The sequence below is a fragment of the Momordica charantia genome, assembly GCF_013281855.1.
Source record: "Momordica charantia cultivar OHB3-1 chromosome 9 unlocalized genomic scaffold, Mcharantia_2.0 BLBB01000009.1, whole genome shotgun sequence".
In the NCBI taxonomy this organism is placed as follows: domain Eukaryota; kingdom Viridiplantae; phylum Streptophyta; class Magnoliopsida; order Cucurbitales; family Cucurbitaceae; genus Momordica; species Momordica charantia.
This window is the reverse complement of record NW_028275167.1, coordinates 30,367,859-30,382,416: the sequence shown is the minus strand read 5'-3', so window position 1 is coordinate 30,382,416 and position 14,558 is coordinate 30,367,859. Positions and strand designations below refer to the sequence as shown.

General features: G+C 33.5%; 2 protein-coding genes across 2 annotated transcripts; one reads left to right on the top strand and one right to left on the bottom strand.

The window, feature by feature from the left end:
* Positions 1 to 2,261: 2,261 nt before the first annotated feature.
* ATHB54 (Homeobox-leucine zipper protein family) lies at positions 2,262 to 3,492 on the bottom strand. The gene is made up of 2 exons (XM_022295506.2): positions 2,852 to 3,492; positions 2,262 to 2,742 (listed from the first exon to the last, which is right to left on the bottom strand). The coding sequence occupies exons 1-2, from the start codon at positions 3,251 to 3,253 to the stop codon at positions 2,350 to 2,352; spliced, it is 795 nt and encodes a 264-aa protein (XP_022151198.1). The 5' UTR covers positions 3,254 to 3,492; the 3' UTR covers positions 2,262 to 2,349.
* Positions 3,493 to 5,861: 2,369 nt separating this feature from the next.
* On the top strand, positions 5,862 to 8,056 carry LOC111019070 (Tetratricopeptide repeat (TPR)-like superfamily protein). The gene has a single exon (XM_022295353.2). It carries the CDS (start codon positions 6,053 to 6,055, stop codon positions 7,898 to 7,900), a length of 1,848 nt encoding a protein of 615 aa, XP_022151045.1. The 5' UTR covers positions 5,862 to 6,052; the 3' UTR covers positions 7,901 to 8,056.
* The last annotated feature ends 6,502 nt before the right edge of the window (positions 8,057 to 14,558 follow it).

Genomic DNA, 14,558 nt, shown 5'->3' with positions numbered 1-14,558 from the left:
GAGGATCCCATATTGAAAAGAGATGGAACCTAACATAGGTTTATAAAGACATGGACTACTCCTCTTATTGTCAATTGGTTTTGAGATGAAATTCTATGAATATTGATATAAAGCTTTGGAGATTGCAAAAACATGCTCCAATGCCGCGTTTCGGTTTGATTTGACAGTGTATATATTACCTTAGTCGGAGCACAAAAATGGTAAGAAACTGAACCAACCATCCCCATGGATTGCATATAACTGCAAGAATATGTGAGAATTGTCGACTCCTGCTGGAATGGTTGACCCTTTTGATGTCTGTTCTGTCGGGCCTTGATCTGATTTATAGATTTGTCTGCCATTTTTATGCATGTTTTTGCTGCTGCAATCACAAGATGAACTGTACTTTGTAGCAGTAGCTCCAAATGAAAAATATTGGATCAATTTGGTTCTGTAGTCTCTTTCTAGTCTTTACCTTCGGACATCTTCCACTTTCTTGGGTGTTTCCAGTTTGTGTTCTTGGAGATGGTAATGCCATTGCCATGGATGTTCTCCAAACTACAGTTTCATGGAGGTTTCTTCCAAGTTAGAAATAAAGGATTTCTTTTGGGGTGTTGTGCATTAATATCCATCGTTTCAAATAGATAGGTGGGGGCTGTTTGACAAAAATTTTCTTGCAATTATTATTATTATTATTATTATATTTAATGGAGCTGTAATCAGGTCGCTTATTGAAATTATTGTTTGGAGTTCAGTTTTTTTTTTCTTTTTAAATTATTGTGCAGGTTTTTTGAAATGACCTCTAAAGTGTCGGTTCCAAAAAGTCTACCAGTTGAAAATTTAAAACTCTTAGGTGGACGTATCTTCTCCAAAGATTAGCGAAATAGAAGTGAATTAGTTTTATCACAACTAATTCAAGTGGTTATATATCTAGTGTTTTCTTCTATGAATTGTGCATTTGAACTCTTTCACGAACATATTAACTTTATATTATATACTACGAGTATAATAATACTCATCAATGATCTTGGTTTAAAAACTTAAGAACTATAGCTCCTAATCTAAATCCTCTAAATACTCTAAACATAAATCAATCAAAATTTTAAGGCAAAGTAGGCTAACTTTTTTGTATTTTATTTGGAAATAACTGCACCGTCCAGTTCAACAAGTACTGGAAACAGCACATTAATTCATTCTCGATACGCAAAAACCTGACTGTTGCATTCAAAACTTGACAAGAAATTAAAAACTAAACCTAAAAAAGCTTGACACCATCATTATTCACTGATTGCGATTGATGAAACATCAATATCACATGTGCCAAATGCTGGAGCCTCCATTCCAACAGTAAAAGATCTTCAAATCCCATCTCAGCCAAGTGTCTCCAATCGCACGTGCACCCTTTTTTAAGCTAATAATATTTAATTTTTTAAATTACAAGTTTAATCTTTACAATTCAACCTGATTTGTTTTACTTTTCACACTGCTGCCGTAGATCTTTCATTACAGCCAAGAAAAAAGCTTCCTATTTCATGAAAATGGTGTTGCACCAACACAGAAACTTTCTGTTGAAGTTCCTGTTTCAATAGCAGTAAAAGCACCCATCTCTTTCCCTTAGAAAACCCCAAATGAATGGCTTAAGAAATCCTCACGTCACTGAAAGTTACTTGTACAAGTTTTTCAGAACAATTTTGTGCAAGAGAAGGACGTGACAGACTATGGACCATAAGAGTTGGAGCTACAAAGTCCACATATATACCAGATTCTTTCTTATTTTATTTATTTGGATTGTATCTTCATCTTCTCTCTCTTGGGCGGTGATGGCTTGTTCAATCAGATTAAGAAACTATTTTGGAGTCCATTGCAGAGACAAAAAGGTTGAGATCAGACTCAAATATGTCAATAATGGAAGGTGGAGCTGTCAATATCCATAAGCAATGCAACGGGATTGCCCAAAAGTCATTTTGGCCTGTTCATAATCTTTTGACATCTGGGCCATTCACAAATTTAACTTTCCACCTGCCCCTTTTTCTTTGTTAGGATTTCAATTTTCAAGCGACTCTTTTTGAAAAGATTGCACAATTTGACATTTACTCTGGCAACGTGAAACAGAGAACGTTTCTCAAGGGTCTTAAAATAAAAAATGTATGATTGAAAATTGAAACTTTTTAGATCTTTCGACCCATTAAACAAATGATGAGCATTTTTTTCGTTGCTTCATTGTCAAAAGCGATCTCTTTTGCTGGTTCTTGTGAGGACAGTTTGAAGATGATTACTCAAAATGACAGTAAATGAAGTTGCATTGATGACTTGCAAAATCTTTTATTACTATGCCTTCAGTACATTTTAACATTTACTTAGAAGTATACTTCAACAAGACCAGAAGCAGAGAGATTGATCCTCAACTGCGGTACTGATAAAATTAAAGGAATCAATGAACTCATCAGCATAAATTTCATCTTCTAGTTTTACCAATTTGCCCAATTCATCTTCTTCATCTCGCAAGAAATTATCCGACTGTGACTGGTTTTCCATGGTGGGGCTTTCAGAATAAAAGCCATCACTTTTGCTTGAACTTCGGCTGCCCTCTTCCTGTCTGGATGACCCCATTTGCACGTTGTACAAATCTTCACCCATTGTGCTTGTATTTGGTTTTCCAAGCTCTGTAACTGATGAATCCATGGCTTCAACTTCAACTTCAACTGGTTCTAAAGGGTTCCTCATCTTCTCAGCAGCAGCCCATTTTTCTCTCAGTTCATCAGCCTGTGTGGCAGAAAAGAGCCACAATCAATACAATATTGAAGCAAATTATTAATAGAATATTAAATTTACTATAACATGGTAATTTATCAACTGAAATTAACGAGTTTACCTCAGCTTTGAGATCATGATTCAGCTTGACAAGACTGGTATAGTCTTTCTTGAGTTTATGATATTCAGCATTCAAGGATTCATAATCAATCTCAATTTTTTTGGTTTTAGAGCGAGCCCTTCGATTCTGAAACCAAACTGCAACTTGGCGAGGCCGCAAACCGATCTCCTCTGCAAGTTGAACCTTCCTCTCATGTTCAAGCTTGTTCTCCACATTAAAATTCCTCTCAAGTAACCGAACTTGGTCCACTGTGAGCCTTCGTTTTTTCCCTGCAGAGTTCCGAGCTCCATCTGCTTGTTCTTGCAGAAATCTGCCTTCCATGGAGGAGCCAGAGTTGGAGATCCAAAGGGACTGGGAATTAGTTTCAGCCTCTGGCACAAAAAGGGTCGTTTCAGAATCCATAGGTGGGAAATGGGTGCATTTGGGATTCACAAATCAGGCTAAAAAATTCAACATTTTTCTTGCTTGAAGAAGTGAGAAAAATGGATGTTTTTTTGGAGGCGTGGATGGCAATTTTATAGTGTGGAAAGTTGGAGAGAGGGAGCGAGATCGCACCCCCATCATTCTTGCAAATTATAAACAAATGCCGCAGAAACTTGACGACAAAGATGAGGAAAAAGTTGCATCAACAAGTTTGGTAGCTTGGCTTGCTGACAGACACATTGAGAGAAATTTGAATTTTTGCTGTCTAAAACTATTCCCCCTCGTGTTGAAATTAAGACCAAAAGAATATAAATGGGTAAAATTGTATAAATTTAGCCTATCCTTTAATGATTTTCTCAATTTAGTCCCTAAATTTAAAACGTAACCATCTTTGAAAAGAGAAAAGAGAGCATATTATACCTTTTGTTTATTTGATGAGCACTATGCCAAATCAACTCATATTTGTTCGATCAAAGTTCAAATACTAAATTTGTAGTTTAATGATGTAAATCGATTTACTCCCCCATACATTTTCATGTGATTTTGATATCTTACCATCAATGTTGGCCTTGGCCCCTCATATTGAAATTAAGTGGCGTTTCATTAATAAATGAATTTGTTAAAGCAGCATTTGTAAAATTATGGGCCCAAAAGGAAAAGACTTGGTTACATGACAAAAAACTTGATGGATAGAGCCAAAGAGCAGGAGGGCCACTTTTTTTTTTCCTATGGCTTTAATTTAGAAGAGCCAATCATACCTTTACAAGAGTCTAGAAATTATCTAGCACTATTTACACTGTAGAGGTGAAAATGAGAGTGATTCTGGGTTGCCACCCTCCATTGCCTTTGATTTTAAATCCCTAACGATTATGGAATATCGGCTACTTTATGTTAACATCAAAAAAAATTAAAGCAAAACAACTACTTTTCATATTGCCTTTTCTTTTCTTCTCGATAATCTTTTGAGTTGGAAACAACTACCATCAAATTTTCTGTAATTTTTTTTTTGATGTAGTGGTACGGTAAGAATTTAAGGATTCAGTGTTTTGATACACATATAAAGGAGAGACACATTAGAAAAGCTAGTATTGTACAGATGTTGGTAGTAGAAGATCGTGGTTAATTAAATTGAACTTACTTGATTTAATTGATTTTTAAATTTCGACAAGTACTATATATAGAGATGTATAAAGGAGGATAAGAAACAATAAAAAATATAAATAAAATAAAATAAAATTTTTTATAAGGTATGTTTCCAATCAAAACTTTTTATATTACTTTCTCATCTCCATTTGAGAAAAAGTAAAAGAAAATCAAAAGAATATTCTATGAATTCATAAAAGATAGAAAAATCTTAAATTGTGTTAGGACAATGGATTGAGGTTTTTGTTCTCTTGAATTTTAGTTTGGCAAAGGTCATTTCAATTTATGGAATATCTTCTTGTTCCACGTGTGTTAAATATTTAATCAGCCGTTTTGGATTTTATAATACACGTGTCAAAATTAATATATAGTATGCCCACGCTCTATAAATGTGAATTTGTTTAACTATTTAATTTACAGGATATTCTATATTTTTTTTTTTTAGAAAAAAGAACTTTTGCTCAACTAAGATTACTCTATAAATGTTTACTAATTCTAAATTAGTTATTCTTCTAAAATTCTTTTTAAAAAAGTGTTATTATTTAAAAAATATTATTTTAGAAAAAATCATCTTAAACAATGTCATTCAAAAGAGATAGGACGAATATTAAATAAACATTAGAACACTAACATAATGTGTAATATATCATTTTCATTCTATTAATATGGTGTATTAAAATGACAGACCAAATAGTATATCGATATGCACAAAGAATACCGATAGAAAATTAAAGTTATACAATCATTAATATACTATTTCAATTTTATTAATATAATATATTAGTGATAGACCAAATATTAATTAAACAAGCAAACGAAACATCAATAAAAAATGAAAGTTGTATAATCATTGATATGGTATATTAGTGGTAGACGTGTGTTTGAGTTCGAAATTGTCAAGCTCGGATTAGTATAAGATCGGAACGTACAGGATGAGCTATTGGCCGCTGTTCCACCCCTTCCCAGACAACTCACGAAACCTGCAAAACAAAGTTAGCACTCCGACGAGTAAGTTAGTTCTAGTCCGATCTAACTCGCCAAGTTTATCTAGGGTTGCGTACCTTGGATTTAAGGCAAGGGTTTCTATTAGGAACTCTGACACACCCTAAAAACGCGGCGTGTTGTCGGGTTCGGAAAAGACATTGTTACGGACTTCGTCTTAGGTCGGCTCGGTACTGTAGGTCCTACCCCGACTGCCGATTTGGGTATTTTGGAGTCAACTCCTATATTTTGTGCGCGCGTTAATTCAACTCATCATTTTGATCATGACACGTGGCAGGCCAGAATTCGCATCCAACGACTTGTATCATTGTTACACACACGATATTGATATATGTTATGAGTTTTTTTTTTTTTTGGGATTTTTCATAAATTTTGATTCAAGATCGACTTGGGATTGTGCTATATTTGCAATTTAACGTATGCTATAACTATTGCCATGTATGAATGTCCCCTTCAAAGGATTGGTCGGTCGCACACACTTTGACTATCTCGCTCTCTGCCAAGAACACAAATCACTTCGTCCCCTAAGCAAAAGTTTCTTTCGGTTTCATTCTGGCGTTGCTCCCACAGTAAAAATACCAGATGATTCTGACTGCTGTATGCGATCTTCTTTTTCTGCTTTGATTAGCACTTATGAGCACCTTAAGAAATATCGCAAAGCACCCAACAATTTCTCTGATCGATTCCTTCACCACGCTCAATGAGCTCAAGAAAATCCACACCCAATTGCTCTTTAATGGCCTTCTGACCGATCGCCAACTTTTAGGCCAATTTGTTGCATCCATTGCCCTTAAAAACCCGACCAATCTAGCTTACTCTAATCAAATTCTGGACCAATGTGCCGACCCAACCCTATTTACGTTAAACTCCATGATCAGAGCCTATTCCAGAAGTTCAACCCCACACAAAAGCTTTCAGTTTTACAACAGAATTCTCCAATCCAATGACCTTATGTCACCAGATAATTACACTTTCAATTTTCTGGTTCGGACTTGCGCGCAGTTGTCTGCTTGTGAAGCAGGTCCAACCGTTCACGGTGCGCTTATCAAACATGGTTTCGAATTCGACCCACATGTTCAAAGTGGGTTAATCTTCATGTATGCTGAAATGGGTTGCTTGAATTCATGCTATCGTGTGTTCGAATCGGTTCGGGAGCCAGATTTAGTCTGTCAGACGGCTATGGTGAGCGCCTGCGCCAAATGTGGTGACACTGGTTTTGCACGAGACCTGTTCGACGAAATGCCTCAAAGGGATTCTATTTCATGGAATGCTATGATTGCTGGTTATGCACAGAGGGGCCAATCTAGGGAGGCTTTGAATCTGTTTAAACTTATGCAGATGGATGGTGTCAAGGTGAATGAGGTGTCTATGGTTTCAGTTTTGACGGCCTGCACTCACTTGGGTGCACTAGACCAGGGGAGATGGGCTCATGCTTATATAGAGAGGAATAAGATACGGATGACTGTCACTCTCGGTACTGCTCTTGTTGATATGTATTTCAAATGTGGGAATGTTGATAAGGCTATGGAGGTGTTCTGGCAAATGAATGAAAAGAATGTATATACATGGAGTAGTGCCATAGGTGGGCTTTCCATGAATGGTTATGGTGAGAAGTGCCTTGAACTTTTTTCCCTCATGAAAAAGGAAGGAGCTGCCCCTAACGAAATAACATTTATTTCCATTATAAGAGGTTGCAGTGTGGTCGGACTGGTCGATGAAGGTCGTCTGCATTTCGACTCGATGAAGAGAGACTATGGCATTGAACCACAACTTGAGCATTATGGTTGTATGGTTGATTTATACGGTCGAGCTGGGCGATTAGACGAGGCTCTAAACTTCATTAACGCCATGCCCCTTAAGCCACACGCAGGTGCTTGGGGAGCTCTACTCAATGCGTGTAGAATGTACAAGAATATGGAGTTGGGTGAGGTTGCCTCCAGAAAACTGGTAGAGCTCGAAGCCAAGAATCATGGTGCCTACGTGCTTTTGTCAAACATATACGCCGACACTAAGAACTGGGAAAGGGTAAGTAATGTGCGCCAGTCTATGAAAGTGGAAGGTGTAAGCAAGCCCCCTGGTTGCAGTGTTATGGAGGTCAATGGAGAAGTTCATGAATTCTTTGTAGGAGACAAGTCCCACCCGAATTACGATGCCATCGAAACGATGTGGGGAGATATTTCTAAACGACTAAAGTTAGCCGGGTACGTAGCAAATACTAACCCTGTTCTCTTTGACATAGAAGAAGAAGAAAAAGAAGACGCTTTGTGTAAACACAGTGAGAAGATGGCCATTGCATTTGGATTGATTAGCCTGAAGGAGGGATTGCCCATTAGAATTGTGAAGAACCTCAGAGTTTGTTGGGATTGCCATGATGTGACAAAGATGATATCCAAAATTTTTAACAGGGAGATTATTGTGAGAGATAGAAATAGATTTCACCATTTTAGAGATGGTGAATGTTCTTGCAAGGATTTTTGGTGAAATTAACCACTCCTGAACACTTTTTTTTTCCTCATAAATGATTTATTAGACATTCTTTTAATTGGGTTTTTTATGTATGTGTTATTGAGTTGGGCTCGAAATCAATATGTTGAACCTTTCTTTTGGGCTGAAAGAAACAAACAAATGTGCAAAATCTTGCTTGTTATCTTCTCTATGGGAAATGAAGACGTACAAACAAAAGCAATATCACAATTCAACTAATCTAATCAAAATGTGGCCATATAGAGGTAGCTTAGAAGACTGAAATTGAATGACCTAATTTTGAACTCTTAAAACTAAAACAATTTTGTAAGTGTTCGAAATCTAATAAAAATGTGGCCATAACTTTTCTTTTCTTTTCTTTCCTTTCCTTTCCTTTCCTTTCATTTCATTTCATTTCGGGCACTCCGAAATAACATAAATTGAAATAAGGCTATTTTCCTCTTTCAAAAAAAAAAAAAAGATAATAATAAGATAAAATAATAATACGCTCTATTCTATTTATTGAACTTTCCTTTTCTTTTTCTTTTATTATTATTATTGAACTTTCCTTTTCTTTTTCTTTTATTATTATTATTTGTAGTTGAAAAAGCTACGTAATTTGACTTTTAAAAATTCTATTTAATTATCACATACTAAGTAGGCCTCCTTAGGTTATTTTTTCTTTTCTTTTTCTCTCCCTATTTTGATATGTCTGGGGTGTTATGCTATTTATTAAAAAAAAATCCAAAAATAAGTTGGTTTTAGAGTAATTTTAAATTTATGGTCTTCTTAGGAAGATTGTTTCTCGATGAGATTTTTTTTAGTTCAAAACATGTAAAGGTGAAGATTTGAACATGATATTAGTAGACCAGTTAAACTATGCTCATGTTAGCTTTTTAATGAGAATATTTACTCATAAAATAATGATTTTGAATAAATTATCTTTTGGTTAATCATATAATTCTTAAGATACAATTACAAAAAAAAAAAAATCATTTTTATACAATTACAGAACTTTTAAAATACCATTAAAAGAAAATTCCTTTCAAACTCTCAAGTCATGGTTGCCAATTGCATAAGAGTTTCACATCAGATTCATAGTACTAAACCATATATTTGTTTAGAAAATTTTATAGTAATGAAATTCAAGAGTCCCATGAAAATCCCTGAATTGAACTCTCGAGTCTAGTCACCAAACGGAGAAGAGTTTTAAATTGTATTTATAGGACTATGAACTATCTATATACTTTTAAAGGGATTTTATAATAGCCAAAGCGAGCATAGCTCAGTGGTAATTGACATATATCTTCAACTATGAGGTCGTGAGTTTCGATTCCCCACCCCCACATATTGTACTAAAAAAAATAAAGGATTTTATAATAGCGAAATTCAAGGTCTCATGAAAAATCCATCTAATATTTGGTTGCACCGTCCAAAATTTCAATATTCATTCTCTTAAATGTTTTAGATGATTATAATAGCAAACTTAATCAATCAATCTTATCCTCTCTCCCTCAAGGTCAATGAAAATGTATAAAAATATACATTTTCAATTCCAACTCTCTACTATGCAAACTTTTGTGTGTGTGTGTGTGTATATTTATATACATAAGAGCTTGCCTGTTTGCCCAATCACTCCTTTTTTCAACAAAAATCCATCAATTCAATTGGTCCGTTGAGAGATGTTAGAGTTGAAATTCTAGCTAGATATATTTTATCCTATGCTGTGCATGCGTTTTACTTTTAAAACATAACATCAGACAGATAATTACTCAAAATAATAATAATAATAATAATAATAATAATAATAATAATAAAACAACATCAAACACATAAAGTTGTTAGATGTTGAAATTCCGTCTGATGACATGGTTGTCGGAGAGCGGTATGGAATGCTACGTGCAATTTGCAAAACCGATGCTCTACTTAGTGTACTTCGATGTTTAAGTTAGAACCCACTTTGGATAAGCTAATAAGAGATTAGGTATATTATACAAAATGTTTGCGGTACTTTTGAAAATTATTTGACTCCTCTGTTTATGGGGAACGTTTTGGAAGAATGTCTCACGGAAGATTCGAGCTTTATCGTTGCGCAAGACTTACGTTTGGTGTGATAGAGATATTCTGACTGGCGAAACCATACTTCGTCATCTTGTTACATCGAGACCGTACTTGTACCAAATGTCAGCTGATATCTCATTGGATTGTCTTTGCTCTAGGAGAATGGATAAGTAAGGCTACTCATCTTAGTGGCAAGTAGGCTTTCCTACTTGAGTTATCGGATTGAGAATCACGTGTTTTAGAAAATTCGTCTAATATCTTATTTGAGCGCATAATATTGTGAGGATAGTTAACCAATGGTACAATAGACCAATTTTAAATGGAAGGTAAAATTCTAATTATTGAGGGAAAAAAAAGGAGAAGTATTGAGTTTGGTTACGTAACCACTGATAATTGATGCTTCGAGTATCCATTCAAAATTATTCATATGGCAATTGCCGTGTTATATATTTTTTAAGGAGAAAAAAGGAGAAAAGATTTTGAAAAAGGAATTCAAAGGGTTTTCTTGGGAAGAACACTCCAACATTTTATTTTATTTTCTTATTTTTTTCTTCCAAAGATTATTTTCATTCAATGAGTATGGATGAGCTTGGCTATAAGTTGCTTTCAGAAAAAGAAAGGAAAAGAAGAAACAGGAAAAGGTTTTTAAAAAGAAAAAAAATTAATTGTTACTACATCATTGTGGATAAGAAGGAAAGGAAATACTTAGATAAAATCAAACTTGGTATTTTGAATGTGACGAAATTACAGAAATTATATACATATACAAGACACATTAATGTAGTTGAATGACCCCCTCTCTCAACCACGTCCCAAAAGTCAAATTTTGACCACCCTAATGGGACCCACTCGCTAAATACAAAATTGTAAGAACTCAATTTTGTTTAAAATTTACGCGTATTTATGATAAAAAAGTTATGAATTCTAAATTTCCATCCTTTTATATCTTACTAAAAAAATAAATATTTTAAATTGTTGTCCCCTTGTAAATTTACAACGTTATTCTTGTGAAATTAAAGTCTAAAACTTTTGTAAAATATTGTCCTTAAGTGAGTTGCTTGTTGGGTTTCTTATCTTATCAATGTGAGATCATTAATATGTCCTAACTCTTTTGGTTCATCTATCTTGTCCGGATCCCATTTTTGGATGGGATGCTCATTTGAGCGTTTTGGGCTCTAATACCAAATCAGTATTCATAGAGTTCCATCGAAAAATCAATTGACAATGAGAGAAGTAGTTCATATCTATTACAAACCATTATTAGGTTTATTTTCTTATCAATGTGGGATCCTTAACAAACAGTACTCCAAATACCTCAAATATCTCCACAATGATATGATATTGTCGGCATAGCCCTCACAACTTTACTTTTGGTTTCACTCAAAATGTCTCATACCGATAGAAATAATTGTGCTCTCTTATATACTATGGATCACTCTCTCCCCTAAGCTAGGATACTCTTCTTACCAACTCAACACTTTCAAAGGTTTTCTTAATTTCTATAACGAAGTTTTGGGGTCATTTTTAATTCTTTGTCTGATTTATATAATGCTTATTTCTGATTGTTGTTGATAATTTTAACTAGCTACTTATTATCTATTGTAAATTAGCAATAATTTATAGTCCTCTAAAAGGGTCAATTTTACAAATCATATAATTGTCTTTTAGGATTAGTTTCAAAAATTTGGTAGTTGTGTATAAAATCTATTATTTTATTTTGTTGATAATTTGAATAAAATTGATACACGCGTATCACACATTAAATGAGTCACATGTATGTTACTTTATAAGTATGACACCTAAATTTTGACTTTTTTTTTTTCTCTCCTTTGATTGATTGTTTTATAGAATAGGATAAATATTATTTTTTATATTGTACGAAAAGTTTTCTTGTGAAACGATTTTTTCATGCAACAAAATATGAACGTTAAAAATAACTGAAATTTGAATTTGAAACAATTTGAAAAACAACCACCGAAAATTTTTAAGAAGTTGTAAGGTTTGTTATGCGTTTGTTTCCGCAAGTACTTTAGTTTTTATTTTTACAAATATTTTTTCTAAGACTGTTACTGAATCCAGCTTTTTTTTTTTTTTTCCCTTTTTTAGGTATGACTTGTGCTAGCATGCTAGTATGTGATTATTTGGATGAAAAAATAACTTCAGTTATTTAAAGAAATACACAACCTACAAAAATAAAAAATAACTTCAACTCCAACATTACCGAGTATCTCTCGTTGTCCGCTTTGGATATAGCCCTCACGGCTTTACTTTTGGTTTCACCCAAAATGCCTCATAGCAATGGGGATAATTGTCCTCTCTCATATATATATCCAGGATCATTCTATTCCATAGCCAATGTGGAACTTTGTTTCCACTCCTCACAAACCCAACATTGTCATCATACTTATTATTGATGGTTCAATCGTCCCCCTACAATTACTAAACTAAAAATAAATAAACATAGAATTTTCCTCGTGAGAATAGAAATCGAAACTCCTTGCGCGATCGGGAATGGTGAAAGCATTCTCGATCCTGCTCTACTTCGTTGTCATTTCTGACCCTCCTAAAAACCCCATGAAATTCTCGAGGCAGGATGTGGCCCTGTGGGCGAGGGTGAGTGCGAGGGCTTTACTTTTATTCACATGGGTTGAAGCTGAAGGGAAGGCGTCTTCCAACTAAGGGATGAAAGGGACCATCCCTTTATTATGACCAATTGCACCCTCTTTAACCCTTTAGGGAATTACAAACAGCAAATAAAGTTCATGTTACCCTCTCAAAATTTAATAGTTTGATTTCTATATTTCAATTATTTAACTAAAAAATTTATTTAATTAAAAAAATTGACATTTATGAATTGCAATGCAATTCTCCCATATGAGACATTTTCAAATATGAGTAATTTATTGGACATATTAAGAATAATTAAAAATTTAGTAGACTTTTCTCAATGTAGTTGATTAAGAATTTACAGGTTTAGTAGACTTTTCTCAATTCTCAAATTTCAAGAATAAAAATGGTAATTTAAATTAAAATGCCACAAAATTTTGAATTTTGATTCAATGTATTTGATTTGGTATAGTGTTTCAATTGACTATAGCACTCAGACTTCCCAAAAACGGGTGGTACCTACTTAAGTTTTCAAAACGACCGCGTTTGAAGAGATTGAAGAAAAAAAGTCCAAGTTCAACTCCCCAAATACACACTCAATAAGTTGGCCAACCCCAAACGTTACGATGGATCTTTAAAATATCTTCTTTGAAAGCGATTAGAAGAGCTTTAAAACAAATCTGATTTCTTTTTTGCTATTTAAAAAAAAAAAAAAAGATGTTTCTGTCTCGTTCATTATTTTTTATTTTCATGGTCAAAGAAAGATTGGTCAACCCTCGGATCAAAGATATGATCCAGTTGAGTTACAGAAATAATGGGCTGGTTTTTGTGCCTACTCTCACCTATCAAACATATATAATATATTATATTGTTTTTTTTTTAATAACACCTACTTTTCCATTTCCTTTACTATAATCAATAATGATTGCCCAATATTATATCATATAGTATAATTACGAAATTCAGTCATTTCTTTTAGAAAGTATACTTTTGTGTATTTCAAAATTGTCCCTTTTGATAAAGATTTTAAAACTTTGAATCAAATAAAAATCAATTATGTAAATTTCTAATATTTTTTCTATTCCTAGACGCTCACTCTTCAAATGTCTCCGTTTTTATCTTTATCAACCTATTCTTTTACTTATGTGATATAGTTTTGTTTGAAGAATTTATATCTTTAATTTGTTTCAAATATTCATCCCAAATAAAGTATAGATAGTTTGTAATGAAAAAAATATATATACTTTAACCATTTAAGATAGGCCAAAATTTAACTTAAAATTATGGAACAAATTCGTTGCATTTATTTGCTTCTCTTTTTTTTTTCTTTCTTTTTCTACTTTACCTTTTTTTTCTTCTTTTTAAAAATCACTGTGCATCCATATCTCACAGGCATGACATGTATGTAAAAGGTGACTTTTCTATTTTTCAATTGGCTTAAAAGATTCGCTTCGATTATTAGTCATTAGTTGCACATTTTTCATCCAAAAACGACATTAATATTTGGCTATGGCCTATAAGCTAACCAGTGTTCAAAATGTCAATGTCGATGAAAATGTCAAGGTCTCGAATTTACGGACATGTCGATGTCGATGGATATTTCGGGAAAAATAATGGAAATTGTGGAAATTGATGAAAATTTTTTGAATTAGCAAATAAAACTTGAATTGTAGCTTAATTAGCCTATAATTGATCACCTTTAACTATTAAATGTAAGAATATGACCATTTTACTTATGAAAATGTCGATGTCGATGGAAATATCGAAAAAAGATTTTTTCCTTTAATGAAGATTGATGGAAATTATTTGAATATGTAAAGTAAACTTTAATGGTAAACTTTTGACTATGTTTTTCATAATAGGATTTATTTGGAAATGAGATAATTACCGACTTAGTTTCCAAACACATTTCTAAATTCTAATTAACTCGTACCTGTTTACTTTTTACCTACTCCTCTTTTCCAATTTGAATTTACACATTTTTCAAATCAATCATCAATCCAACTTT